The 26,548-nt window shown below is 38.2% G+C and overlaps 1 protein-coding gene across 1 annotated transcript in view; it reads right to left on the bottom strand.

Moving 5' to 3' along the window:
- Nucleotides 1-26,548, bottom strand: part of RYR2 (ryanodine receptor 2) — a 719,385-nt gene that overhangs the window by 54,277 nt on the left and 638,560 nt on the right. Inside the window, exons 84-93 of the mRNA XM_073338199.2 lie at nucleotides 20,265-20,345; nucleotides 19,193-19,281; nucleotides 18,374-18,502; nucleotides 15,336-15,440; nucleotides 13,065-13,146; nucleotides 10,265-11,568; nucleotides 9,208-9,275; nucleotides 6,012-6,159; nucleotides 3,404-3,490; nucleotides 2,224-2,442 (exon numbers count right to left, since the gene is read on the bottom strand). Of these exons, the coding sequence (XP_073194300.1) occupies nucleotides 2,224-2,442; nucleotides 3,404-3,490; nucleotides 6,012-6,159; nucleotides 9,208-9,275; nucleotides 10,265-11,568; nucleotides 13,065-13,146; nucleotides 15,336-15,440; nucleotides 18,374-18,502; nucleotides 19,193-19,281; nucleotides 20,265-20,345 (2,312 nt within the window). The remainder of the gene's footprint in view (nucleotides 1-2,223; nucleotides 2,443-3,403; nucleotides 3,491-6,011; nucleotides 6,160-9,207; nucleotides 9,276-10,264; nucleotides 11,569-13,064; nucleotides 13,147-15,335; nucleotides 15,441-18,373; nucleotides 18,503-19,192; nucleotides 19,282-20,264; nucleotides 20,346-26,548) is intronic.

Raw genomic sequence — 26,548 nt, 5'->3', positions numbered from 1 at the left:
CAGTGTTGACACATGATGACATGCGTGATATTGATGCGAGTGATTTAGGTGATGAACTGAAAGCCCTTTCAAGATACATTTCAGCAGGACCAACTCCAAAGGCTATTCTGGAATATATGTGTACAAATAAGATGACCACCCTCTTTCCAAATGGTTTTGTTGCTCTGTGCATACTTCTAACGCTTCCTGTAACAGTTATCGTTGGAGAACGCAGCTTCTCCAAGTTGAAGTTAATAAAAACACATCTACACTCCACAATGACACAGGAAAGGCTGGTCGGCCTTGCAACCATCTCAATAGAGCATGAGCTGGCCCAGACTGTGGACCTTCAGCAGGAAGCAGTTCAAATCTTTGCAACCAAGAAGGCACGGAAAGCACCACTTTGATTATTCAAACAGATAAAAACACCAGTGTTTACTATGTAGACAAGAAAAGTTACATTTGCTGTTCAGGCATTTGAAAGTTAAGTGTTACTTAAAATTTTTGAACAAGGCATTTTAAGTTCTTAGTTCTCCTTTATTGAGGGAGGTAGCAGAGCAGTACCATAAGAGGAGTAGAACAGGAAGAAGGCAGAATTGAGACCTTTCAAAGTTTTGGCCCAAGCGAAGGGGCATGGGGGCATCATTTGAGCTCCCCGACTCAGGTGCCAAAATTTTTTGGGCTGGCCCTGCTCTGGAGGCCTTCCCTAGAACAGAACTTTCTCTAATGAGCTGGGTGACATTCAAGAGAAGTGCCTCCCATTGGGACTGGATGCGGCTGGAAGATCTTTAAGTTCCATTTGAATGGACTTTCCTCAGAAAACTACATTCTGGTTGCACTAAAGCATTAATTACATACGGAGGGCTGTTTTATTGAACTTTTATTTTGAAAAGTGATTCTCAGCATTATTTCTGAATTTCCCCAAATTCACCTTTTATTTATCCACCCCACATCAGTGACTCTTCACCTAAACCATTCCCTACAGCTGGACAGCATTATATTGGAATGATAACAATTAAAACTATATTGCCTGATAATAGGGTGGATATTACATTCGATATAATAACTGTAGTTCAAATATTATTTGAAGACAGCTTCATAAAAAGTGTTTAATGGATTTTACTCACTCCCATTTTAACAGCAATTTCCAGACACAAATCTTGCACACATATAAAAAGCAATACAGTTGAGATGGATTTTTTTTTTAAAAGCAATGTGTGTCTACAGCGGCCACAGGCCGAGACTAGAACTGCTCCTTTTAAGGACAATGTCTTCCATTCAGGGCATCAGGAACTGTTGGAAATCATCATGGCAAACAGTTACTTTAATAGTTTTTTAATTCATGTCTACCAAGAGGATAAACATAAAAAATTATTTTTGAGAGACATTCCATAAAACTCACACAGAAAAAAGAAAGCCATATCTCAAAAGGCAGGACGTGGAGATGGTACTGTGTTTGCCACCTGACACCCAATCATGGAAAATGCGTTTCACTATGTATTGATGTTGTGGAAGTATTTAAAGTGCATAAGGAAATCTGCCACCTAGTAACCATTTGCCTTCACTTGCAAAGCAGATCCTGTCTCTTTGGCAAAGAAAAGGTAACCGATTAAAGATAAGATGGAAAAATAACTAGAAGCCAAATAATTTCCTGCAGCATAAAAACCTGTGCAAAGAGAAATGCTATTCATGTGCCTCCTTTGAGTGGAGCTGCTGATCTGTTGCATTCCACTCCTGATAAAACAAGACTGGCAGAGGTGTAAAAGGGACAATAGGAAGGCCTTGATCAGTCAGAAACTCTAGTCCAACTACCACACACCCTTGGCAATATACGCTTCTTGTGCAGCACAGCCGGCTGACATGCAATGCTGCCATTGTAATCCATCCTCCTCTGGTCACATGTATCCCCCTCTACTTGTATTTGAAAGCCACAGGTGGCACCTCAGTCAGAACAGGGCTGGATTAATGTACATGGCAAATGGCCATGTGTTGAGCCTATGAGAACATGCCATACGGAGGGATTGCACCTCCCTCAAATGACAGGCCTCACTTTCTGAATTCTTGTGAGGTTCATCACATGCATAACTTATTTATAGGGGAGGCCAGCAACATAGTGGCTCTTCATGGGGGTCCCCACCCTGTTTGTGCAAAATTTCTGTGATTTTGTTCCACTGCACATCACTCAATAGAAAGGAGCAAAGAGGCCTACAAAAACAAACAGTGTTAAATTCCTCGACCTCTTACTTTCAAACAGTAATATCCAATGATGCAGAAAAAGGAGATGACTGTGTGTAGGATAGCCAAAATCCGCAGTGTGGGTTCCATATAGCCACTGCTTTCTTCAAGGACATAGTGCACAGCGATGATCCTATGGGAGCCACTTTCCAGGCTGTTTAACTTGGAGTCTTCCTCAGCATTTACCACAAGAACTTCCTTTTCTTCTATCACAGCAGAGGTGGAGACCTGTTCAAATCACTCAAAGTCAGTGGGACAACTATTTCATTTGACAGGAGTTTTGCATTTCTACAGGCTAGGTACTATAAATCACAAGAGACAAACCAAGGGTGATGTAAATGGGGGGAAGGGAACCTTTTTTTGTGACAAAATCTCCTCTAGAAATACCTCAGAGATCCCTCCACTTTATTCCACTGGGATGACTGGTTTTGCCATTCCCTCACCATAGAAGAGCTGCCCCGAACTTGACGGATCACTTGGGATCCATGAGAGGCCATGTTCTGACCAACCCTGATCTGAATCCCTGATAGCATGGCTCTGCCAGGGACTCGTCTAGGTATGGCAGCTTCCAGGGACAGGAGAGAGTCATCAGTGGAAAAGCGAATATAGCCTGGAGCAGCATTATCTAACTACCTTTTGAAGGACTGATTTATGCACTCCCTCCACAAATTGCACTCCCTCTCTTTGTGCAGTCTCTGAACTATGCAGACCAACTGGGGCAAGGTCTAGTGTGCGGGCCAAGAGGGGCTGTGCTCTGAGATGGTCTTCTGTGATGAGGAAGGTGAAGACCCTCAGTGTGCAGGCCCAGTAGGCTCTAAGTAGCCTTGTGCCTTATTTAATTTGAGTATTTAAATCGTTAACCCTTTCCTGCCTTGTCTCTGTGTGGAGAGGTCAGACATATAGATTTTTGGTATGTGTGGCATGTTTTATATAAGATTCTCTGATTGTTTAGAATTGTACTGATGGAAAAAATATTAACAGAAATTTTAATAGAGGTATCACTTTAACAAGATAAGCACTCAACACATTTGAAATATTAAGTCGACCCTTAATCCACTAGGCTATGCATTCTTTGGCTAGTTTTAATTGGAAGTTAGTGTGTTAATTTGGCTACGCAGTCTCCCATATTTTTCAAATTCATGTAATTATGCAGCACAAGGGTTGATTAGTAATAATACAACAAATTTACCTTATAGAAGAGCAGGATGAAGTTGATGGCAAAAGCAACAAACAATGCCAACATCCTCATGTTATAAAAATTGCGAGCAAAATAGTTCTGAAAATAAAAATAAAAAATACAGTTTATCTATAAATTATTTTATATATAGAGTTTCAGAGTAGCAGCTGTGTTAGTCTGTATTTGCGAAAAGAAAAGGAGTACTAGTGGCACCTTAGAGACTAACCAACTTATTTAAGCATAAGCTTTTGTGAGCTACAGCTCACTTCATCGGTGAGCTGTAGCTCACGAAAGCTTATACTCAAATAAGTTGGTTAGTCTCTAAGGTGCCACTAGTACTCCTTTTCTTTTTATATATCGATTTAGTCAACTTTGATGAACTCATAAAAATTACTTCTAAGAACCTTATGTTATAAAAATTATTCAAAGTATCCAAATCTAGAAAACTTGCAGAGTTTTACTGTTAAAAACCCTCAGAAGAACACCTCTTCCCACAATCCCCTCCAAAAATTGCATGTTTACCAAGGTTTTCAATTAGAGTGGGAGAATCATAAAACCCAGCTGAATTTGGAACCAAATCTTAGACCTTGTGAGGAGTGAAAAGCTTGGATAACTTGGTCTTGAAATTATGTTGTAAGGCCACTGTACTTTCTAGTTCCAACTGCAACAGGATTGAAAGTGGAAATATGGGAAATCCCATGGAAATCCTGCTCCCATAAAGTCTGTAGCCTGACGTGGTTTGAACAGTTCAGGTAAGTTTCAGATGTGCAGCTAAACTTGTAACCTAACTAAATCTTTTGGATCTTTCCAATGGCTAATTTTTAAAACATCCATAGTTGCTGCTCTTATCTCTCTCTACACGTATATAAAAAAATACAATAAAAGAATGCTATAGTTGCAAAGTGAATCACTCAAAAAATCAGGGAATGTTGAAGATAAGGCTGGATGTGTAACCGTAACTCTCCACCCCCTTTTGTGAATGCATTACAATTTACAAGATGGCATAAATATGTATTTAAATGGGGGGGGAACTGTATTATTTGAGAAATATGTTCCTTTAATTAGTCTTATTTTCCATAAATATGGGCTTTCAAGACAGATTTAAAAAAGTAAATATTTCATGCAAAATGTACGACATCTCTTTTACACAGATTTAAATCTAGATAGGAAATTTTATATGAAGTACTGGGTTTTCAAAAATTCTTTAAATTGGTTTGTCACATGCCTCATAAATTTCTATCTCTCTCTCAGTAAAGGTAAAATTCTGCAGTCCCATGTGCTGCTGTGAAAGGTCTCACATACAAGGGAAATTGTCTATCACTGCCCTAGGGGCTAGAAAGCAGAAAGGCAGTGAAAGGTGACCCTGAAGACCCTTGAACACTATGGCCTCAGCAGTAGCTCTTTTTACAGGAATATGTGTGGTCGAGTTGTCATGCAGGCAGGTGCAGAGCTAATGGATTAGAGAGTTGCTTGGATCCATGGGTGGCTGGGAGAGAGCAGAGGAAACCTGATATACCTTGTGGTAGTTGTCATGGAAAGGCTCTCTAGCCACTACCACAGGTCTGAGACCAAGTTTCTTCAACCTTGTGCCTTTCAGATATTGAGCAAAGCCTCTGAATAGTGCCGGAGCCTGAGAGACAAATATAATTTACCTGTGAGAGAGGATACTGCCATGCTTCTGAACTCATCAAATTTTGCTCTGAGTTCTGAGATCTCTCCACTCTAATTTTCCCCTTCATAGATTCCAAGGCTGTGGGAAGTGGTGGCCAGTACATCCCTCGGCCTGCACGGCTTCCCGCAGCCGCCATTGGCCTGGAGCGGCGAACTGTGGCCAGTGGGAGCCGCAATCGACCTAACCTGCAGACGCGGCAGGTAAACAAACCAGCCCGGCCCACCAGGGGGCTTAACCTGGCAGGCCGTGGGCCATAGGTTGCTGATTCCTGATCTAGTTTGACCTGTTGCATAACATCAGCCACAGAACTTCCCCCGAACAATTCCTTTTGAACGTCAGTATATCTTTAAAAAAAAATCTTGATTTAGAAATTGCCAGTGATGGAGAGTCCACCATGATCCTTGGAAAACTGCTCCAATGGTTAATTACCCACACAGCAGACTTGTGCTGCTTACTAATAGGACTTCACAGCTGCAATGCAGCTATGAACATTTGTGGCAAATAATTTTCAAGATTGCATATAATTCTTCCACCCCCTAAAAATACAAAATACATGTGCATCCATTCCCAGCCACAAACCCCCACATTTGCATTCACAAATTGGGTAACTGCATATACAACTAACAGCTTGTGGGGAAAAAAAAAAGAATGGTTTTGTGGTTATGAAGACTGTACACGCATATTTAAAGGCACACATTACACGCAGCTTTGAAGAAGGCCATTAATGTTTTTCAAAAAAAATATATAATTTTGCCTAGCACATTGGTATTTTCACTGTCATTTTGTTTTTATGCCTTTTTTGGGGGTGGGTTGAGGACAGAGAGTGAGTGAAGGTTGCTACAGCTTTCTCAGATGCACAGACACTTTCTGCAGTCCTTTGTAACAAGTTCCCGGTACACATAATTGGCTAACATGCAAGTACTCAGTCCAATGTAGATAACATCTTACAAGAAGTTTCTGCTGGTATGCTATGATTTTCTTCCAGAAGGCTGATTCCTGGACTTCTGGTTCTCCATATCTGTGTGCATGAAGCTGTCTCAGCTTCTGTTTCCCTTTGTCTTCTTTGGCTTTTTCTTCCTTTTCTCCATCTTCTCCCCTGAGAAAAAAAAATGAGCTCATAATGTGTGCTGAGTCACTGAAGATGACTAGAGATCTATTATAAACTTTTTCCCCACCCAGATGTTTACAGTCAGGGGTTGGCACCACCATGTTGTGCAACGGACACGTGACAAAATGCCCATACTTAGTGACGGACATTGGGGGAAGGGGGGATTATGTCATTCAGTCATTCAATTTTTTGAAAAATTACCATGGACATCAACATTTTTACCACGGACACATTACTGACTCCTGTTTACAGTCCCACCACAGTAAGGGGGAAATCCTGTCCCCTCATGAAGCCACAGTCGCCATGATTCGTGCAGGGAAGAAGACGTGAAATGAAGAGGAATTCTCCCTCTCAGGCCACAAAGAAACGGCAAAAATGTTCTGTGGGTGATACTGCAGCCACTGCATTACAGTAGCCTCTCTTAAATGAGGATATTTGACTGGTGAATCCAGGTAATTATGGATCCATCTGCTCCACCCTTCCTATTCCCAAGCCCCACTCCATATTATTGTAGTTAGTACCAATAGAACTAAGCTCTGTAATGCACTTTGGGTGGCTCTCTTCTACCCTCAGCACTACATCACATCTGCTGTGGTGAGGACTCCAGGGTGCAGAGAAAGCAGCAGGATAGCACCATAACATAATATAGTTGACTTAAAACTTACAATACATTTATGTTTTGAAACAGAATAACTGAAAAGCATTTCCTCCTCTATTTACGAACCAAGTCTTGAGTTTAGGATTCTGTATTTCCTCTCCAACAGTCATGGATACCACAAGCACTTACTCAAATGGAGGAAGGAACAAGAATTGATTGTTGCAATTTCAGGTGTTTGTCATGTATCAGCTATACTAAGGAAAACGAGGAATCCTGAACTATGGGATGTAGTTTCACTCTATGTTACCAGTTAAAACCAAACACTGTATTTTGTATTCCATTACATTTATTTGATTTTTAACTCAGTCCTTCATTCTATTACTAATTTGGGACCTAAAACAGTGTTGCACTAATTTAGAAAAACAAAAGCAAAGAGAAAGGCTGAGTAGCACATTTGAAGAAAACTGACAAAGTTTGTGCTGCATAAAAATTTAAGAGCACTGAACTGTGATCCTGCAGTGAGCCATGCCCACACAGAATTTTGCTAAAGCCAAAACAATATTGGACTGACAAGGTTTGTAAAATCAAAATCACCCTGGTTTACATACCTAGCAGCTGCACACAGTTCATTAGGTGAACCTGTACCCAAAGACTTTGCCAAAGACCGTACACCTTACTATAAAATTGTTCTCTGGAACTTATGTGGTTCTGTCTGTATGTTTAATGCTTCTAGCCACTGTGTTTGCCAAGAAAACTTTAGATATGGACTAAATAATGCTGGTCAAACATTTTCTGATGGAATCTTTTTCTCCATTGGAAAATTCTGATTTTATGGAATCAATATATGTTGTGGAAACATTTTGACTCTGTCAAACCTTTTGATGGAAACCAGTCAGGCAAGCAGGTTGACCAGCCCGTCTGGTTTCCTCTCTGCCTGCCTACAAGCTGACTGGAGGGTCGGCAGGCAGACTGCTTGGGTCCCCAGCCTCCCAGCACACTGGGCAGCCTGTCTGGTGATGGCTCCCTCAGCTGCCCGGCTTCCTGGGCTTACCAGCTAGTCGGCTCCCTGGGGTGCCCATCTGGTAGTTGGGCTGCCTGGCACCATAGTTTACATCCAATAGAAAATTTTCATTTTCAAATTTTAATTCCAAGTCAAAAGGAAAAACATTTGGAAATGTGACATTTTTCATAGGACAGGAATTCTGGTTCTGGCACAGCTCTAGAGCTGAATGTAAATCAAAGCATTTTCTTCCTTAATCAGCAGATAGCCTGGAACAATAGTTCTAGGAGTGATAAACTCCCTCTTCCATCTTAAAGGGGTTTTAACTCTGAACCTTAAAAATAACTATTAAATTTCAGGCATGTTCGCTTTTGTCCCACAATCCCACTCTGCCTCCCAAACCTGCTCAAATGCCAAAGGCCCTAACTATTCTCTGCCAAAACCTCCAGGGTTCCCCTTGGTGTGTGTGATGACATGTGTGGAAGATTGAAAAGTGAAATCTTTGGAACAGCATACAATCAATTGCATTCAGTATCACAAACAAATGCACGCGGGGCTACTTACATATTTAGCCTTCTAGTTTTAAATTCAAATGCTCCTGTAACTATGAGTCCGGTGGCACCTTAAAGACTTACAGATTTATTTGGGCATAAGCTTTTGTGGGTAAAAAACCCACTTTTACCCATGAAAGCTTACGCCCAAATAAATCTGTTAGTCTTTTAAGATGCCACCAGACTCCTCATTGTTTTTGTGGATACAGACTAACACAGCTACCCCTCTGATAAATGCGCCTGTGGAATTTCTGCACCAGAATGCTACAGAAGCTGGGGTTGTTGAACTAGACATTAGGTTCAGTTTTATGTGGAGTACATGGGGCCTTGAACACAGGAGAACTTAGTTCCAAGTGAATTTGTCTGTTCAAGCAGCCCAGCCCTGGCTTGGACATACAGTGAAAGTTACACTCTTAACTCTCTTGGGGAAGGGAGGGAGGTAGTGTGAGACTATATTATGTTATGGTACTATCCTGCTGCTTTCTCTGCACCCTGGAGTCCTCACCACAGCAGATGTAGTGTAGTGTAAATTCTAGTCATTAAAAGACTGATCATAGAGCAGCACTATAGAGAAAGCTGACTGCTATCCCAGGTGTCACATAAATACAGTGATCACAGTCGGAAACAGGACTGGGAAGGATGGACTGGAATAAAGAAAGGCATAAAACCACCATAATGGCATCAATTTTATGCTGGTTTCACTGCATTGGGACTGTGAGGGGCTCCTTTGCCAGCGAGGATGATGTGTGAAAGGAAACCTACATTCAGACATGTGAGATGTCTCTATGACACAGAAATGAAGTAGCAAGGGACTACCTGTAAAGAAAACTGACTTCTCAGAAAAACAAACTACAGTTCTTAGGAGCAAGATCTAGGGTTATACCTACTCTGCTTTTTCAGGTTCCGATTTAGTTTCTTCTTTCTCCTCCTTTTCACCTTCATTCACTTTCTGCTCCTTGAATGAGTCAGATAAAAAATGTCATAGAGTTTAAGGCCAGAAGGAACCATTAGATCATCTGGTCTGACCTCCTCTATATCACAGGCCACCAACACCACTTATCACCGCACACTGAACCCAACAATCAAACTGAGATCCAAGTATTACAACCTACAGGATACTAAATTGGTAGGTGAAACAGGAAGAGACTAGGAAGGGCTGACATGTACCATTGATCCAAGCCCTGCAATGGCAGGGAAATGATTAAGTGATACCCAGATAATCCTGGCAAGTGACCTGTACCCACAGGCTGCAGAGGAAGGTGAAAAGTCCCCCAGGTCACTGCCAATATGACCTGGGGAACAATTCCTTACCAACCCCATGTATGCTGATCTGTGAGACCCTGAGCACATGAGCAAGAACCAACCAGTCATGCACCTGAGAAAGAGAATGCTCTGTGCCCTCCATGTCCAATGTCCCATCTCCATTCCTGATGCTTCAGAGGAAGGAGATTGAAACAAAACCCTCCTAGAATACCTTGATGAAACCCTGAAGCATGAACTTTAGGAACACAAGACAAAACAGAAGTGTGCCCCAGGTTGAGCTCTTCCCCTTACCAACACAAACAACCCCATCTACAAAGTCTAAGCAGCATTATACGGTATGCAGCCTCCAAAACATGGCTAAAAGGCAACCGTCATACTGCTGAACATCAAGGCATTTTTTATTAACCAACGCTACAGTGAGGGAAAATGACATTTCCTTTTGCATTTACAAAAGACACACTGAATTTTGAATTTAAAAGCAAACCAAATAACATTGACTAGTCTGAGCAGCTTCAAGCTCGTGATCCCAGAAAGACTAAACTTTGGTAATTCACTGTTCTTCTTTAAAAAGCATGCCACACTTAAGAAAAAAACTAAAATCACACAAACATAGCTGTAAGTTTTATTTCTGATCCACACAGAACAGACTGAAACACGGTGGATAAAAATATAGTTTGTTACCTGAATTTTTTCCTGCATCTCAGGTAATGGAAGTAAGGAAGGTGTGCTCAACAAATCACTCAGACCAGCATTTGGATTATGAGGAATCAGCTTATACTGGCCTCCTTCTCTTTTCAAATCCAAGCCAAATATGTCTGAGAGTAGGTCACCATCATCTGATAAAGCTGTCAGATCAGTCAGATCTTCTGCTGGCAATGCAGCTTCTGTGGGTTTCCTCTCTCCCTCTTCCCCTTCGCCACGTACCTCATCCTGAGTGGGATCTGGCATATTGGCTAAAAGTTCAGCTACCTTGATCTTCTTAGCCCCTTCTACCAAGCTTCCTCCGAGTAGCAAACTGTACATGATGCGAAAGAAGCCTCGGAAAACACTACAGGTGAAATGCAGTAAGCCCATCAAGATGCTCCAGTAGGAAGAAAATAAAGCCATGAACATGTCCTTCATGGTCATTTTCTTCATTTTCTTCATCTGCTTCTTTAGACTCTTCATGCTGAGCATTTTTGTAAGAGTCATTATATTATACTTGAGGGCTACCAAGGCTGATTTGACAGTCACAAGGGAGAAGAAGCCCATTCTAGGGTCCTGTTCCTCAGGCTTATCTTTTTCATTCTCTTCTTTATTTGTGGACCTCTCATTCAAATCTGACTCAGAGATCTGGGCAGCTAGCTGCATTTCAAAGATGGTATCCTCACAGAAATTAACAAAAAGTTCCATCTTTTCCTTCTCTCCTCCTTCATTTACTACATCAAAGATAAACTGCCTCTTTGACTCTTTAACCTGAGGTTTCTCCCACTGAGTTCGACTTGACTCACTTATTTCAAAGTAAACTCGCTCAATGCGCTTTGCACTACCCATGATTTCTATGCGTCCAAGGAAGGGCTGAAAATAATTCAGAACGCTCTCTGCTAGCTCAAGAAAAGTCTGTAACCGGGTATCATGGCGCATGTGCTCTGAAAGGTTGGTCAGGAGAACAGCAACATTGAAACCAATGTCTTTGGCAGGTTCATGGAACCGTTTCACAAATTCCTCATAATCCAGAGTCTCATTCTCATCTGTCTCAGCGCAAGATAGTAGAAACTCAGTTTCAGACTGGGTGTAGTGCTTATGGCTTTCCATGGCCTTCTGAAAGTCCCTCTTTGAAATTATACCCTTACCATCAGGGTCATATTCCTTGAATGCATCAGATGAAGTTAAATCCTTCAACTTTAAGAACATATCAAAAAACTTCAGAATCATCTCCACGTTGTTGGAAGACTCCACTAGCATATCAACCATCTGCTTGCCAATAGTTCCATTCACAACATTACCTAAAGGTGGCAACATGCAATAACCAGTCATTGGTGACAATGAACATTTTGGCAAATAAAAGCATTTAATAATGATTACTGAAATCATCACATGGTAAGATTTACAAATTACTAAATGATCTGGTTGCATGCAAGTCTTCAGTGTATAACTATACAGGTTATAATTTAAAAATACTATACCAAATCAAGATCTATGCGGAAAGATTGAAAAAACTGGGTTTGTTTAGTCTGAAGAAGTGAAGACTGAGGGGGCCATAATGACAGATTTCAAGTACATAAAAGGTTGTTACAGGGAGGAGGGTGAAAAAATTGTTCTTGTTTGCCTCTGAGAACAGGAAAAGAAGCAATGTGCTTAAATTGTAGCAAGGCAAAATTAGGTTGGACATTAGGGAAAACTTCCTGTCAGGCAGATAAGCACGGGGATAAATTGCCTAAGGAGGTTGTGGAATCTCCGTTATTGGAGGTTTTTAAGAGCAGGTTAGACAAACACCTCTCAGGAATGGTCTAGTTATTACTTAGTCCTGCCTTGAGTGCAGGGGACTGGATTAGATGACCATTCGAAGTCCCTTCCAGTCCTACACTTCTATGATTCTACAGAGATGCAATAACAGAAGTAAGTATAAGCACTGCTTTTGAAAGAAGGAGATAAATGTCAGTATGTATACATCAAAGACTTCTTTCACATTTAGTAGAGTGCTGAATGGGAGATGGAATTTAGGAGTGACATTAAGACTTTTCTTGCCATTCCTCTGACGAGCTTAGATATGCTGTGGAGATTAGGCTTTCTGGTTCTGAGGGAGAAAATAGGTATCTTTGGGACGATCTTTGTTCATTCAATGCCTAGCACAATGTGGTCCTGGTCCTTGACTGAAGGTCCCAGTGGCCACTGCAAATCAATAAATAAAGCCATATTTTACAATGGCTGTATGCTACTGCGTGAAGTTGAGGTGCAATAGTAGCTTTTGCAAATGTTAAACAGGACAATCCCCCAGAGCCATGATAGACCTACCCAGGTGAATTCAAAGCCCATTCTTTCATGGTTATGGTAATTGTCAATACAAAAAAAGTGTGATGTTAAATGCAGCACACTGAAGTTGCTAACACACAGTAAATAAAACAACTGATAAATAGTGAAGCTTCCTTCTGTAGCAAGAACCTTGGATTCTAGCTTCACCAGCAAATAGCATCTCATTTGAACCAAAACAGAAGCCAAACACATGGAAATAAGTAAATCTTCGTAATGATTCAAACTGAGCTGGCATGTGCATAATTAACACTGATTTAATTAATTTATACATTATTACTCACCATGTAAATTAGAGTTATCATAATTCCCATGAGCCGTTAAAGATCAACAACTCTTCTGATAATAAACTAATGAACATTAAAATACTAAAAAAGGAAGAGACATTGGTTTTGCTGTGAAAAAAATATGCAGAGGAAAAGAAACAGTTATAATACTTGCAAAATAAACTTTTAAAATAAATTAAAATTACCTTCCAGCATAGACAACAACATGACCACCATATCCTTCTGAAGATCCATTAACTCTTTCAGTAATTCAATTTGACTGGAATCCTGCAAACATGAATCCATTGTAAATAAGACTATTTTGGGCCAATATTTTTAACAACCTCAACCCAGCCTCTGATCTTGCATGCACATATTTTGCACAAATAGAAACTTGTCCTTGTAAAACAGGTATTTTACACACACAACTGCCAACTTGAACTAGTGTTTGTGTGTGCACATGTAGGTTTCATTTAGGGAAAATCAGACTGAGAAGCTGAGAGGCCATTAGTGTATTTGGCCCTTTATGTCAGATCTGAAAATAAAAGGAAAACACATTTATCCAACTATTTACTCTCATATAGTAGCAAAACACATACACACACTCTTATATGTTTAGAAGAAACAGCAATTTAATACAGCCATAGTGCAAGTTGAGCTACTATGGAGAATAAAGAAAAGAAAAGCTTTTCTGATAGTATGCAGCTGTGTTGGAGTTGAAGAGATGATGCCTATATAATACTTTATGTTTGCTAAACTGATGTTAGTGTTGGGATGATCAGGTTCCCACCCACATGGCCGTAAGAAAAGTGTCATGACAGCAATAGCATTGAGTTACAAAGAGCTCAAATAAGACCAAAAAAGTGACAGATCAGTCATAGTTGGGAACATTTTATAAGAAGTAAAACAAAGTTATTAAACTTCAATTACATAGAACTTTGACAATCTTTAACGATTTCATCTGAAATTTCCCCATGTTTGTTCTGTGCCTCATGCATATATTTCACCATAAAAAGTTCAGTGGCTTCCGACTACAAAGTTAGGGAAAATGAGTAGTTTTGCTGACGTTCAAATCTATTTCCAACCATTCTTGGAAGAGCTCTAGGGCCAGCCTCTATGAGGTACACCAAAGAGGTACCATTTGCCAACCCCAATGAAATCCACCCAGATTTAGTCAATTTATGAAAGACTCTGAAAATCAGTATTTACACTTGTTCCGAGGAATTTATTAAAACTTTGCTATGAAAATACCTGAGCATCCCATCTGCATTAGGCATGTTCAAAGCCTCAAAGATCTCTCAATATGTCAACTATACTGAGATACTGAACATGCTCCCAGTCCCCAAGAGCTTGAGCTCCAAATGGGAAAAAGACATTGCCACTGTCCCGTAGACTAAGAGGAAACCATCAGGTCTAATCTAGCAACTAATATTAATAATTCTATAAACTTCCCTCGCCCTATTATTAAGCAAAGCCTCATGGCTATGACATAACATGATCACATTTTTTTTTTTTACCATAGGAGTCCTGCATCATTCAGTGCAAAGGATGAACAGTGAATAAAGCAGAAAGCAGAAACTTTTAATAAGAGAAAAGGATGTCTTCTCATACTTAAAGCACTGCACTGGGACCCAAGAGGATTTTACTCCTGGCTTGGCCACAGACTTTCCACACGCTGTGGAACAAGCCTACTTTTTCATTCTTAAAATAAGTATATTTTGGTAACCATGACAATATGTGTAGGCTTTTGGTACACCTCTATTTTTGTACGCGTCTCCTCTTTATCATTTAGGAAAGGCTGCACTCATTACAGTGCCACCTGCTGTGAGAATATGCCTATTCATGAAGACGAAGAATGTCTATAGCACTAAGAAGTTCAGCAGAACTAAGAAATCAACCTTCACTCGACACTAAATCCCAACTTTCATCTCTGTGGTACATGCAAAGACTGGATTCTTGAATCATATCAGAATCTAAAATAATAATAAAAATAGCCAAAATCTTGGTCTTCAGAGCTCTATAACTTTAAATATTATAAAAGTAACAACAGAGATTAAAAATAATGATAACAACAATAAAAAAACATTTCCCACTTGTTGGGCACCTTTAATCTGAGTACATCAAATTATTTTTCAAATATTCCACCACACCCCCCGAGACAGGTAAGAAGGTATGTATGACTCTGCTTTACAGATGGGGAAATTGAGACACAGAGTGACATGCCCAAAGTTACAGAGGAAGTTGGTGTCTGAAGAATGGGTTGGATCATAGGAGTTGCTGTGTCATTCTGTAATCACTTGGCCAAGTTTCTCTCCCACTGGTTCATAGCCTATGCTGTCTCAATTCTTCTATATTCCCTTGCATTGTTGTTCTGGTCACGCTCTCTTAATATGAAAATAATTTGTTCGATCAACAATTCAGCTAATGTATTGTAAAAAGTTAGTAACTAAAAAATAAGAAAAAAAAGTACATGATACCTGAGATAGTTTCATCTGCATGTGGGCAAACACATGAAGAAAACCAACCACTGCGTCCCACAGCCTGCTGTGTGCCAGACTCTGCTGGTTCCCTGTACATGGACCCTACCATGCAGATGACAAGAAAAGGAGAACAGGGTTTATATGCAAGAGAATTACATCAAACATTAGGATAAAATTAGAATCAGGTTACCTAAAATATGACCAGCTGAGAGCTGCTACACAAGCATTTTAGGAACTGTTAAGGAAAGTGGAAACATAAATGGAATGACAATTTCATTTGATAACAATTACTGTAGAATATCCCTACCACTTCCTTTGCTTTAAGGCAACTAAAGCCACATTTTCAAAGTTCTGTGTAAAAAGGGAGCCACAAAAAATGGATCTCAATATTCACGGAAGAGTACCAGTTTGCACCTTTAAATTGGAATCTCATGAGGGGCACAGATGTTTAGTCTAATTCTCCTCTACTTAAGCAAATGTAAATCAGGACAGGTTTCAGAGTAACAGCCGTGTTAGTCTGTATTCGCAAAAAGAAAAGGAGTACTTGTGGCACCTTAGAGACTAACCAATTTATTTGAGCATAAGCTTTCGTGAGCTACAGCTGAAGTGAGCTGTAGCTCATGAAAGCTCATGCTCAAATAAATTGGTTAGTCTCTAAGGTGCCACAAGTACTCCTTTTCTTTTTGTAAATCAGGAGTAACAATGATAAGGTTCTGGTAAAATTATTTTAAGAAGAGTTGAATCAGGCCTCTTGTTTTTTGTTCAGCAAGTTTCACCTGTTGTAAAACATTGTCTGGTGTTACAATGCTATAATAATATTTTTACAAAAATCAGATGATATTTCAAAGGACAATGAATAAGATATTTATTAACACCGTGAACAGAATAGTTTGGGTGTAGCGGGCCAAATCTGTTAGAGCTGTGTGTATACATTTGCATATCACCAGCCTCTGCTAATACTTATTCAAGCTAGTACTTTCACAATTCACTCCTATGAAGTCTAAAATAATACAGATTTCCATAATGAAGATTTGAATGTGAATAAAAAAGTATAGTCTGTATGCTCAGTCTTTAAATAAATCCTTCCCAAGAGAAATTACAATGATTAGGGGCCTGAATCTTCACTCATATAGGTTTCATAGTCCTGTAAGTCCATTTAGTTTCAATGGAATTACTCCTGACATATAATGTGATCAGAGTCTGTCCCTATCTTTTAAGCATTAATTTTTGGGATAATTTCTCAAAAATAGTTATCAGATAAAGCTACTTTTTGGCTTATCAAAATGATCCTTTCATTGATTAATATAATTGCCATGATTTCATATAGTGTAGTTTTAAACACTCTCCTGACAGTTGAACCTCAACTTCCATAATGAAAATATTGTGTAATCAGCAAAAAGGCCCCAAATTATTTTAAATCACTTCATATTGTCATAAGCAGCATTTCTCACTCGATTATTTTACATGGGAAAAGACTAGTATATTGTAGCATACTGGTAGTGACATTCACTAAGAAATAAATGAATTATATGGGACCTCAATCTGCACATAGAGTGCCCACTTATGGGGAAAGAAGTTCTGTACATGGATAGAGGATCCAATATAGTATAGGATGAATGGCAGTGAACCTAACACTTTCCACTAACATTTATCACACATCCTTTTTTAAGAGAACAATAAAGGGTACATTAAAATTAAACCTAGGAGAATTTGATTGCCATTTTTTTCTTTAAAAATTCTAGCTAGTTACATAGAAAAGAAAAACTACATTAAATAACGTTATGAAGATTGCAAAGTCAAGTACTCAAAAGTTAGGAAATGACAGAATTCAAGTTTTTCCATAGGACCGAGCTTCCAAGGGGAGTAGTGGGACAAAAAACCTAACTGGCTTCAAGACTGAACTTGATAAGTTTATGGAGTGGATGTAGCCGATCTGCAACTGCTAGTAGCAAAGACCTACAATGATTGGTGATGGGACACTAGACTGGAAGGGCTCTAAGTTACTACAGAAAATTATTTTCCAGATGTCTGGCTGCGGAGCTTGTCCACGTGCTCAGGATCTAACTGATCACCGTATATGGGTCCGAAAGGAATTTTCCTCCAGGCCAGACTGGCAGAGACCAGGTTTTTTTTCCCCCTCCTCTGCAGCATGGGGCATGGATCACTTGCAGGTTTAAACTAGTGTAAATGGTGGGTTCCTTGTAACTTGAAGTCTTTAAATCAAGATTTGAGGAATACAGGAACTCACAGAGGTAATGGGTCTTTTACAAGAGTGGATGGGTGAGCTTCTGTTGCCTGCAATGGGCAGGAGGTCAGACTAGATGAACATGACGGTCCCTTCTGGCCTTAAAGTCTATGAGACCCCTTGCCTTAGTCAGTGCACAGAATGGATGGTTCTCCATCCATGGCATGGAGACAGCTATTCCATTTTTTTCTTATCCTTCAATGTGGCGCTCCATATTTTGTTGCACCCCTTCCAAGCCCTGCACTCAGTACAGAATTATTAATTTCTTCTAGAACTTTTTTATGGTGCTCATTACATCCTGCCAGCAGTTTCTTCTTGTTTATTGCAAAGAGGGTCCAGGTCAGGCAAGTCTCTGCAGATCTGAAATGTGGCAATATGTCATGGGGAAAGAGTTTTCTCAAGCAGTGTATTCAGAGCTTTATAATCAAACTGACAAGAAGCCAGAGCACTGACTGAATATGCCATGATATTCCACTTACTAAGCACACAGCCACATTCTACATTAGTTTTACTTTTCAGATAAAGCAAACGTGAAGAACATAGTATGATACATTGCAGTAGTCCAGTCTTGAGGTGCAAAACAAATTATAATGGCAAGGTTCCTGTTGGAAAGAAAAGGACACAACTGGCTACATACTGGGACACAAGAAGTCTTGGTTAGCAAAAGAGGAGATAATTCAATGATACCTGGGAATCTGCTAGATTCTTAGTTTGCAAAAAAATAACAAATGGCTACTACACATATTTCAAAACATTATTTCTTACTAATTTCATGCAATGAGCAGTTTACCTGAATATACTCTGTGAGAGTATTGAAGACCTGTTTTGCAACTTGAATTGCTTTGGAGAAATTACGTTGTCCTTGCTCATCAATAACATCCTTCCCAGAATAATACCAGTAGAAATCACTAATTGATTCCTATAAAACAGATGTAAGAAACAACACATGTAGGTCAGATATTCAAACTGCCACTCCTGTGTTCATCAGCATTTTCATAAAGTAAACTTTAAAAGCAAACTTCGTTGTGAGCAAAAAAAAATCCATTTATTCATATGGATTTAAAATAATCTCAGACATTTTAGGTATCATCAACATAATGCATTTTCTCTCTCATCTCCAGTGAAACCCACAGGGAAAAACAAAACAAAACAAAACAAAAAATCCCTTCAAAATCTAACTTTTGTCTAGATTACCTGGTCTTTTTGTTTATTTCAAGTTTTACATACACATATGGGCCCTTAAACTGACTAAATCATTAACACAGTGCTGTGTGCTGTTCATGTGAACAATGTGACTTTATACTGTCTGCCTGCCAGCTAGCTAAATCAAGGAACTGAATATTCTTTGTGCATAGAATTCTTCTTTCCATCTCCCTTAAAGAATGTCAGCTGAAACTTCATCAAAATGAGCTCCAAAACATAAAAAGGTTTATTGTTATTACCACCGAGCCTCTAAAGAACTTGCAAGGACACACAGTAATACTGACAACAGCAACAACAACTGAAAAAAGGTTGATTTTCCACATACTGGAATTTTTAGAAGCAACAACAAAAATGCTAAAATACAGCTACCTGTATTTATTTGCAATTAGTATGTAAGATGGTTTACCTGAACTCTCAGTAAGTAATCCACAGTGGAGATGATAATATTGACAGTTGTGTTGTTACCAGTTTGAGTTCTCAAATAATTCTGAAAATCTAAAAATGAGAGGATGAGTTCAAATTAACATTTATTTAAATCTCAAATATTTTCAGAATTATTTATTAAAATAAATTCTGGTACAATCCATTGGTCAAAGCCTACTTTAAAGGATTGAAACATCTTCTAAGTAACTTTCCTGTTTAAATCCATATTTTAATTCACTGAATCGTTTACATCTGCCTGAATGGTACCATCTTATTGAGGAGATCAAGTAACAGTTTACAAGTTCTAATATCTGGTTTCTCCTGTGAACATATTATAAGTCTGACTTTGATCTCACTTATATCAACTTTACACTGATGTCACTACATTAACGTCACTAGAATTATTCCCAATTTACACTAGTCTAAATGAAATCTGAATTAAATCTTATGCCATTACTGATGACAATGATATGAATATGTTTGACAGCTATAAACTGGAATCTTTTTTTATAATACCACAAAGTATATGAGTAAGTGAACTAATATTAAAAATACTTTAAAAGAAATTGCTAGTATTTCCTTATGTTATATATGAAAAACTATTGTTCCTCCTTCAATGAAGATCTCCCATATGCTCCTGGGATGACATTTAAGCCCCCTAACCACCTTCAGTGAGAACCAGAACTCTAAAAATACTTTGCATGCCAAAGTACAATATGTTTGCTGCAAAGCCCTCCTTTAAGACTTTCCTCCCATTTAGTGATCAGAAGCTAAAACTAGAGTAAACTTCATTTTCTATTTAATTTACCTTTCACATAGTTCATGCTCCAGGAGTTTTATCATTTTGTGAGCCATTTTTTTTCTCCCAATGTTTAAATGAACAAGGAAACTTGACATTTTAACTCCACATAAATATTTTTCTTTCATGTACAGTTCAGCTACTCAGGAACCTTTCATAATATTTCCTTAAAACTTGCCAAGCCTTCAGCACTGATGAGCTTTTATCCCTGGTTACCATCACCTTGGCTCAGCTGACTGGCAGCCTGCCCACAAACCTGAACTGTGTCCTTCACAAAGCAACTGGAGGAATCGGAAGAGGTCACAGGTGAATTCGTCATCCTGCATTACCTTTTCTCCTGTGGAAAGCCCAGATGGAGGTACAAATTATCACAGACTGTCAACTAGCTCCCCACTTCCCTTACCAAATCTCCATATTTAATCTAAAGTCACCATTAACAAACATATAAAATGCAATTTATAGCCACTATTCTATCTGAAGCATGGCATGTGGCTGGCAGATAGATGCTATTTCTCTTCCATAAGAAAAGAACATTTACATTTCAAGACACAAATTTCTCTCTAAAAAATGCAGCAGCATGGGCTTGGCAACATTTTAGAAAAAATCCATCTTTTACACTCTTCTTTTATTTTTGTTGGCATGAAGTCTGCATCATGTACAAAGCTTAATACTGGATTTACTTTGTTCCAATGTTTGATAAATATTGAAAAGCCTGAAAAATTAATCAAGTATTGCAGAAAAGAAGACCTCTAAAAATATATTTTTAAAAGCAAACTAAGCCAACAACTTTATAGACATTTATGTTCTCAGAAAACACTTAACCTGGGATTTTCAAATGAGTCTAAAAGAGTTAGGCAACCAATTCTCATTGAAAGCCAGGGGACACTAGCCACCAAATTCCCTTAGTTCTGGTTAACCAAAGCACTAAGTATGTGCTTAAGTGTTTTTTCTGAATAGGGATGGACTTCAGCGTGTCCTTAAGGACTCTTGCAGAACTTGGCCCTACAGCCTAGTTTTTCTATAGACAGCGGTTATCCAGGTGTCTAGAGCTGTAAAAGATCTTCAGAATTGCTGAAGAAAATCTGGTACACTAACATGGTATCCATTCAATTAATTGTATCAGTACAGAGAGTCAACCTGGAAGTTTAAATGAGAAAAGGGGAAGCATTAGTGGCTCTAGGAAAGATCAGGGATTAACAAAGTAGAACTGGAAGCTTGATAAATTCGCACAGAGGGAAGACATAATAGCAAGCAAAACTACACTGGAGTATTAAAGGCAAATGATTTCATTATTAGGGCTTTATACAAATATTTTGGGGACAAATGGTTTCTTGGCAAAAATGGAAACAACTTTTTTTTAAATATAGAGAATTTTAATGTGCAATCATTTGTTACTTGTAGATGATGGCATAAAAATAAAAGACAAAAATGCAAGTAAATTGAAAAAGTACAGTATATTAATTCTGAAAGTTTTCTTAAAAATAGGAGGCATTTTGGACTGGTACCTGAACTTTTAAATCCAATGTGATATTAAGAACATTATCCTTTTCAGTTGGTGAATAAAAGAAATAATGAGAGTTAAACAAAAATATAAAACTTCTCCCAGACTGGGAGTGCTTGAATTAGAGAGATAATATATATGCATATATAATGTATAAACAGGAATATGATTGGATGCTTACTGTACATAAAAATTATGAATGATTACAATTACAAATAGCCAATGGACTTACCAGTCCGCAGTCTGTGACTTTCAAAGTGAGAGGCTTCAGTATAATGGTAGGGTTAGGAAGCAAAACCATTTTGAAAACTAATGTGAACATTAAAAGAAGTATATAAAATCATTTCACTCTTTTCCCTGTTGGCCAGCAAGACACAATATTTGGTGACCAAACCAAGTATCACCAGGTGTATATAAAAATGCGGCAAACATAGGGAGACTTAAAATATCTTTTTTTCCTCCCCCTAATTCTTGCTGCATTCTCACTGAAATGGCAAAAAGAAAAAAAAATGCATAGTCCTCTCCCTGACAATGAATCAAGTACTACAGATGATGTTTAACACAATTTGTCTCTGGGTCAGACATTAATACCAGATATATAGCTTTTCAACTGTACAAGATTGAAAATCCGTTCAACTAATTAAATAACAAAACACAAAAGACTAAAAGAGGCTCCTGTGCATACAAGTAGTATATTAATCAACAGTACTATATATGAGCTCAATTCTGCAAGATGCTTAAACACTTTGCTGGACTTGGAATGTTCAGCATCTTGCAATATTGAGCATTTTATTTTTATAACTCAGTTGGATTCCTCATGTTTTAATATTAAGTATGTGCTTAAGTGCTTTGCTGGATTGGGGCCAGAATGCTCAGAACCTTGCAGGATCGAGTATTACTTTTGCAGAATCTCAATTATCTCTATGGAACCTGAGCCTGCAAAAACATATGCATGTAACTTTACTCACGTGAGACTTCAATGACTTCAAGGGGACAACACATTTAAGGAAAATTAATCATACATAAGTGTTTCCAGGATCAAGCCTACAAAAGGCCTAACCACACATTCCTTGACTATCCAAATCTCTCAGACTTCAGTGGCAGTTTGGCATAAACAAAGAACACAGATCAAGACTATTAAGGAAATATTTAAAAAAAAAACCTACCTGCATTAATAATTTATAATAATTCCAGTAAAATTTATTTATATTACTCTTACAGTTAAAGATAGGTTCAATATAACTTTTTTTAATAGAGCAATATTTCACATGTATTTTATGTAGCCCACCCCACACGCACCTTTAAAAAAAAAGTTTGCCAGGTGGATATTTTCTTTTTCTTCTAAGTGAAATTTAACTCTGCCATGTGGGCTAACTGACCACTTTCACTTGGAAAAGGTGGGCGGTGGGGGAAGGGCATAATAAAAAGTGACATGAACAATAAGTTCAGTAGACGCTGCAAAATTAGGACCTCAACTGAGGAAAATATTTAAATATTTAAGCACATGAACACTTCAGCATGCTTTCCTGAATTATGGCCTAAATGAGGTGTGAATGTTAAAGAAGTACAGTCACAAGAAAAAACAGTGGCTTTTCTAAACAAACTACTGTACAAAGCTTGGTAGGAGCTTTCAACAGCACTTAACTGCACTGGTTTCTCACTTTCATTTCTCACTCAAAAAGTTTCTCAAAAACAATTAATATTCATATTGACTTTGATAATACAAGGTGCTGAGCACTCCAGACATGAATTTTAATGGAATATTCGTGCTTGAACAGAGCACGTACTTAAGTCCCTATTTCAGCAAAGCACTTAAAAGCATATGCTTAGCGAGACCATAGTGCTTATAACCTGGCAATACTGAGTGTCCCAGGCCTGACTTTTAAGTGGTTGTGTGTGTGTGTGTGTACTGAATATTAAAAATATATATTAATAAAATACATAAAAACAACACTAGATACAAGTTTGGTGCTATTAAAAACTTCAGCATCACTTTGACTATGGTGAGAGGGAAAGTCCAAAGTAAGAGGAATGGTTGAGGAGGACTTTAAAAATATAAATCTTTTGATAATGTCCTTTAAACTGGCTGAAAATATTTATTTTCATTTCCTCTTCTACCATTTCACCTCCCTCTTAGTACCTCTTCACTTTTGCTTTTCTTTCTTTTCCCCTTCTCAGGTTTTGGAGACATTCAGGGAAGGTGGGGAGGGACAGGAAAGCCTTGAATTAAATGATAGCAATATTCCTTTATAATGAAATCATTTCCTGACACATCAACTTCACTATAAGAATCAGTTTGCTGTAAAAGAAATTGCAATTTGCACACTGCAAAGCATTTGGGTCTTTCATTCAATGTCTCTATACAGAAGGTTTCATAATTTGGGTTACTATAAGTGGGTTTTCATTGAGATAATGTGTATTCAGAAAGACTGTCTTTTGAGGTTTTACTGTTTCAGTTTTATCCTCCCTCCTTCTAATATATTGGATCTGATCATTCACAGTACCTCATGGAAAATGTATTTACATCTGTGTAAAATGAGTACAAATCATACACAAAATTCTACCAAGTCAGAAAGGTAGTGTTGTATGCCCCCCATCACAAAGAACAAAGGCAGTGGTGAATCAGACCCATAGATTCCTTTTTAAAAACAAATGATATACATGTTTCAATGTTAATCACAAGCAGTTTTGAGCAGTATGCCTGTACTGATTACAGAGATCAAATTCTTCTAACCAGTAAAATATCTGACTCTCTTTTAGAATGACAAATCCTTGGCACTAAAAAAACAGACCATAATCTGACTCAGAAAGAAATGCTGGTAACATCAGCATTTTTTCAGGATAAAAACATTATTTAATAACTACAGAGAGGTGTCTCTTTGGAGACTACAAGTGACACCTCTGGAATTCAGATCCATTTCTTTGCTTAAAATCTAAGCTAGCCACTTTTGGCGTCACATACACAAATTCATGCCTCCACACACAAACATTTATACATATAGTGTACTTACAAATATACATATTGCATATAGCATGACTTAGGGAGGTGAGTCACTGCTTAGGTAAGCTGCAATTGATGTGATGTATATACTATAGTACATTTGCTTAAACATGTAACTATTTGGTTAAAATGCTGCCATTGCCCATGTTGCACATAAATGGTATGGTTACACACATGAATGGCTTTATGCCTACAGTGTGTGCAGTTGCGAGTCTGATAATATGATGTATACAAACAGAAGCAACGTCTGCAGTAAAATAAAAATAAGATTGAATGTAACAAGCATATGTATCTCCTTGAAAGTGTTTGATTCTCAGTTCATTAATTCTTTCATACCCCCCATTTTGAAATCCCCACTGCTACTAATAGTTAAATAAATCTGTGGGACATTATATATTAAAAATATTTACCATTCTAAAAGGCACAAAGGCCCAATTTTGATGAATGCACAATTGTCAAACAACAAAGATCTGCCATAGTAACACCAGTTAATTTATTTCCACTAAAAGATTCAGAAGTTGTTTGGCTGAGTTACCAGTGCCACATGTCTGTCATTGTCTCTTTATTGCCCCACAGTTACAATAAATCTCATAGGAAACAGATCATTCAAGAGCTCAAACCAGATAAAGTAACCTACTCCCCCCCCCCCCCTCCACTGAGCCACGCACAACTACCTCTGCTAGCCCAAGCAAACTAGTATTCGTGTAAACAGAAGTGCAGGGCCCTCATAGTTGGAAACTCTGCTAGTGAGATGAGAAGATGGAAAGGATTGCTACAGCACAGGCTGAAGCAGGCAACTCTCCCAAGTAACAGGATGCAGTAATGCTAGCAGGAAATACACCGATTCAGAACACTTCCTTATCAGCTTCAACAGCTTATAAATATTGCTGATATGAATTTAATTTCAAGATGTATGTGACTGCCACTAACACGAGGTCATGTCCTGCAAAAACTTAAGCACATGCTTAAAGTTAACTGCTAAAGGAGTACGAATGGACCTCAGTGTAATAATCAGGCTCAATGGCATTAAAAAATGCTTAAAGTTAAGAGAATGAGTATGTTTTTGCAGGACTGGGGCCTATTTAACTAATTTGTACTATTATTGATTTTTAACAGCTCTTCTGTATTTTATTCTATCTGTGTTATGAAATGGAATGTATGCCAGTCATGCAGATTGGTGAAAGGCTAATCTTTAAAGGGACAACAATCAGGTCACATTTCCCATAATATTTAGATTTTATAAAAATAAGCTTTTTAAGAACCTAAGACAAACAGAAATAATTCCATTACATTAAAAAAATCCAACGGAACACTACACACTTTATTAATCAACATTTCCCTGCAGTGTTTTTCCCCCAAAGATTCCAGCACTGTACTGGTATATAAGACTATCACAATAAAATTGGCTAGAAACTAACTACAATTGTTCAACTGGGGAGAAATTAAAAAAGCACCTAACAACATAAAAAGAAAAAATAAATTTTGATATTAAAACAATTTCCTTTTTATAATTTACATGTCATTCACAAAACAGATAAAAAATTTTGTTTTTGAATTGATTTGGTTTTGATTTGAATTGATTCAAAATTGATTTTCAAATTTACAATATCTGTTTAAAAGATGTCAGCAGATTATAATATTAGATACTTTGCAAATTGTATTTAAAGGTATCTTTTAAAAAGTGGAAGTTAAATCCTATTGAGGAAAACAGAACGGACCATAAACTCTGGCAAGTGAAGTGTAAAACTATAATTAGGAAGGTCAAAAAAGAATCTGAAGAACAGCTAGACAAAAACTCAAAAAGTAACAGCAATTTATTTTTTAAAGAACATCAGAAGCAGGAAGTCTGTTAAACAACTAGTGGGGCCACTGGACGATCAAGATGCTAAAGGAGCACTCAAGGAAGATTAGGCCATTGCAAAGAAACTAAAGGAATTATTTGCATCGGTCTTCATGGCTGAGGGTGTGAGGGAGATTCCTGAAGCTGAGCCATTCTTTTTAGGTGAAAAATCTGAGGAACTGTCCCAGATTGAGGTGT

Source organism: Lepidochelys kempii, chromosome 3, assembly GCF_965140285.1.
Source record: "Lepidochelys kempii isolate rLepKem1 chromosome 3, rLepKem1.hap1, whole genome shotgun sequence".
NCBI lineage: Eukaryota > Metazoa > Chordata > Testudines > Cheloniidae > Lepidochelys > Lepidochelys kempii.
Note: the sequence above shows the minus strand (reverse complement) of the source record. Positions and strands in the feature narration are given on the sequence as shown.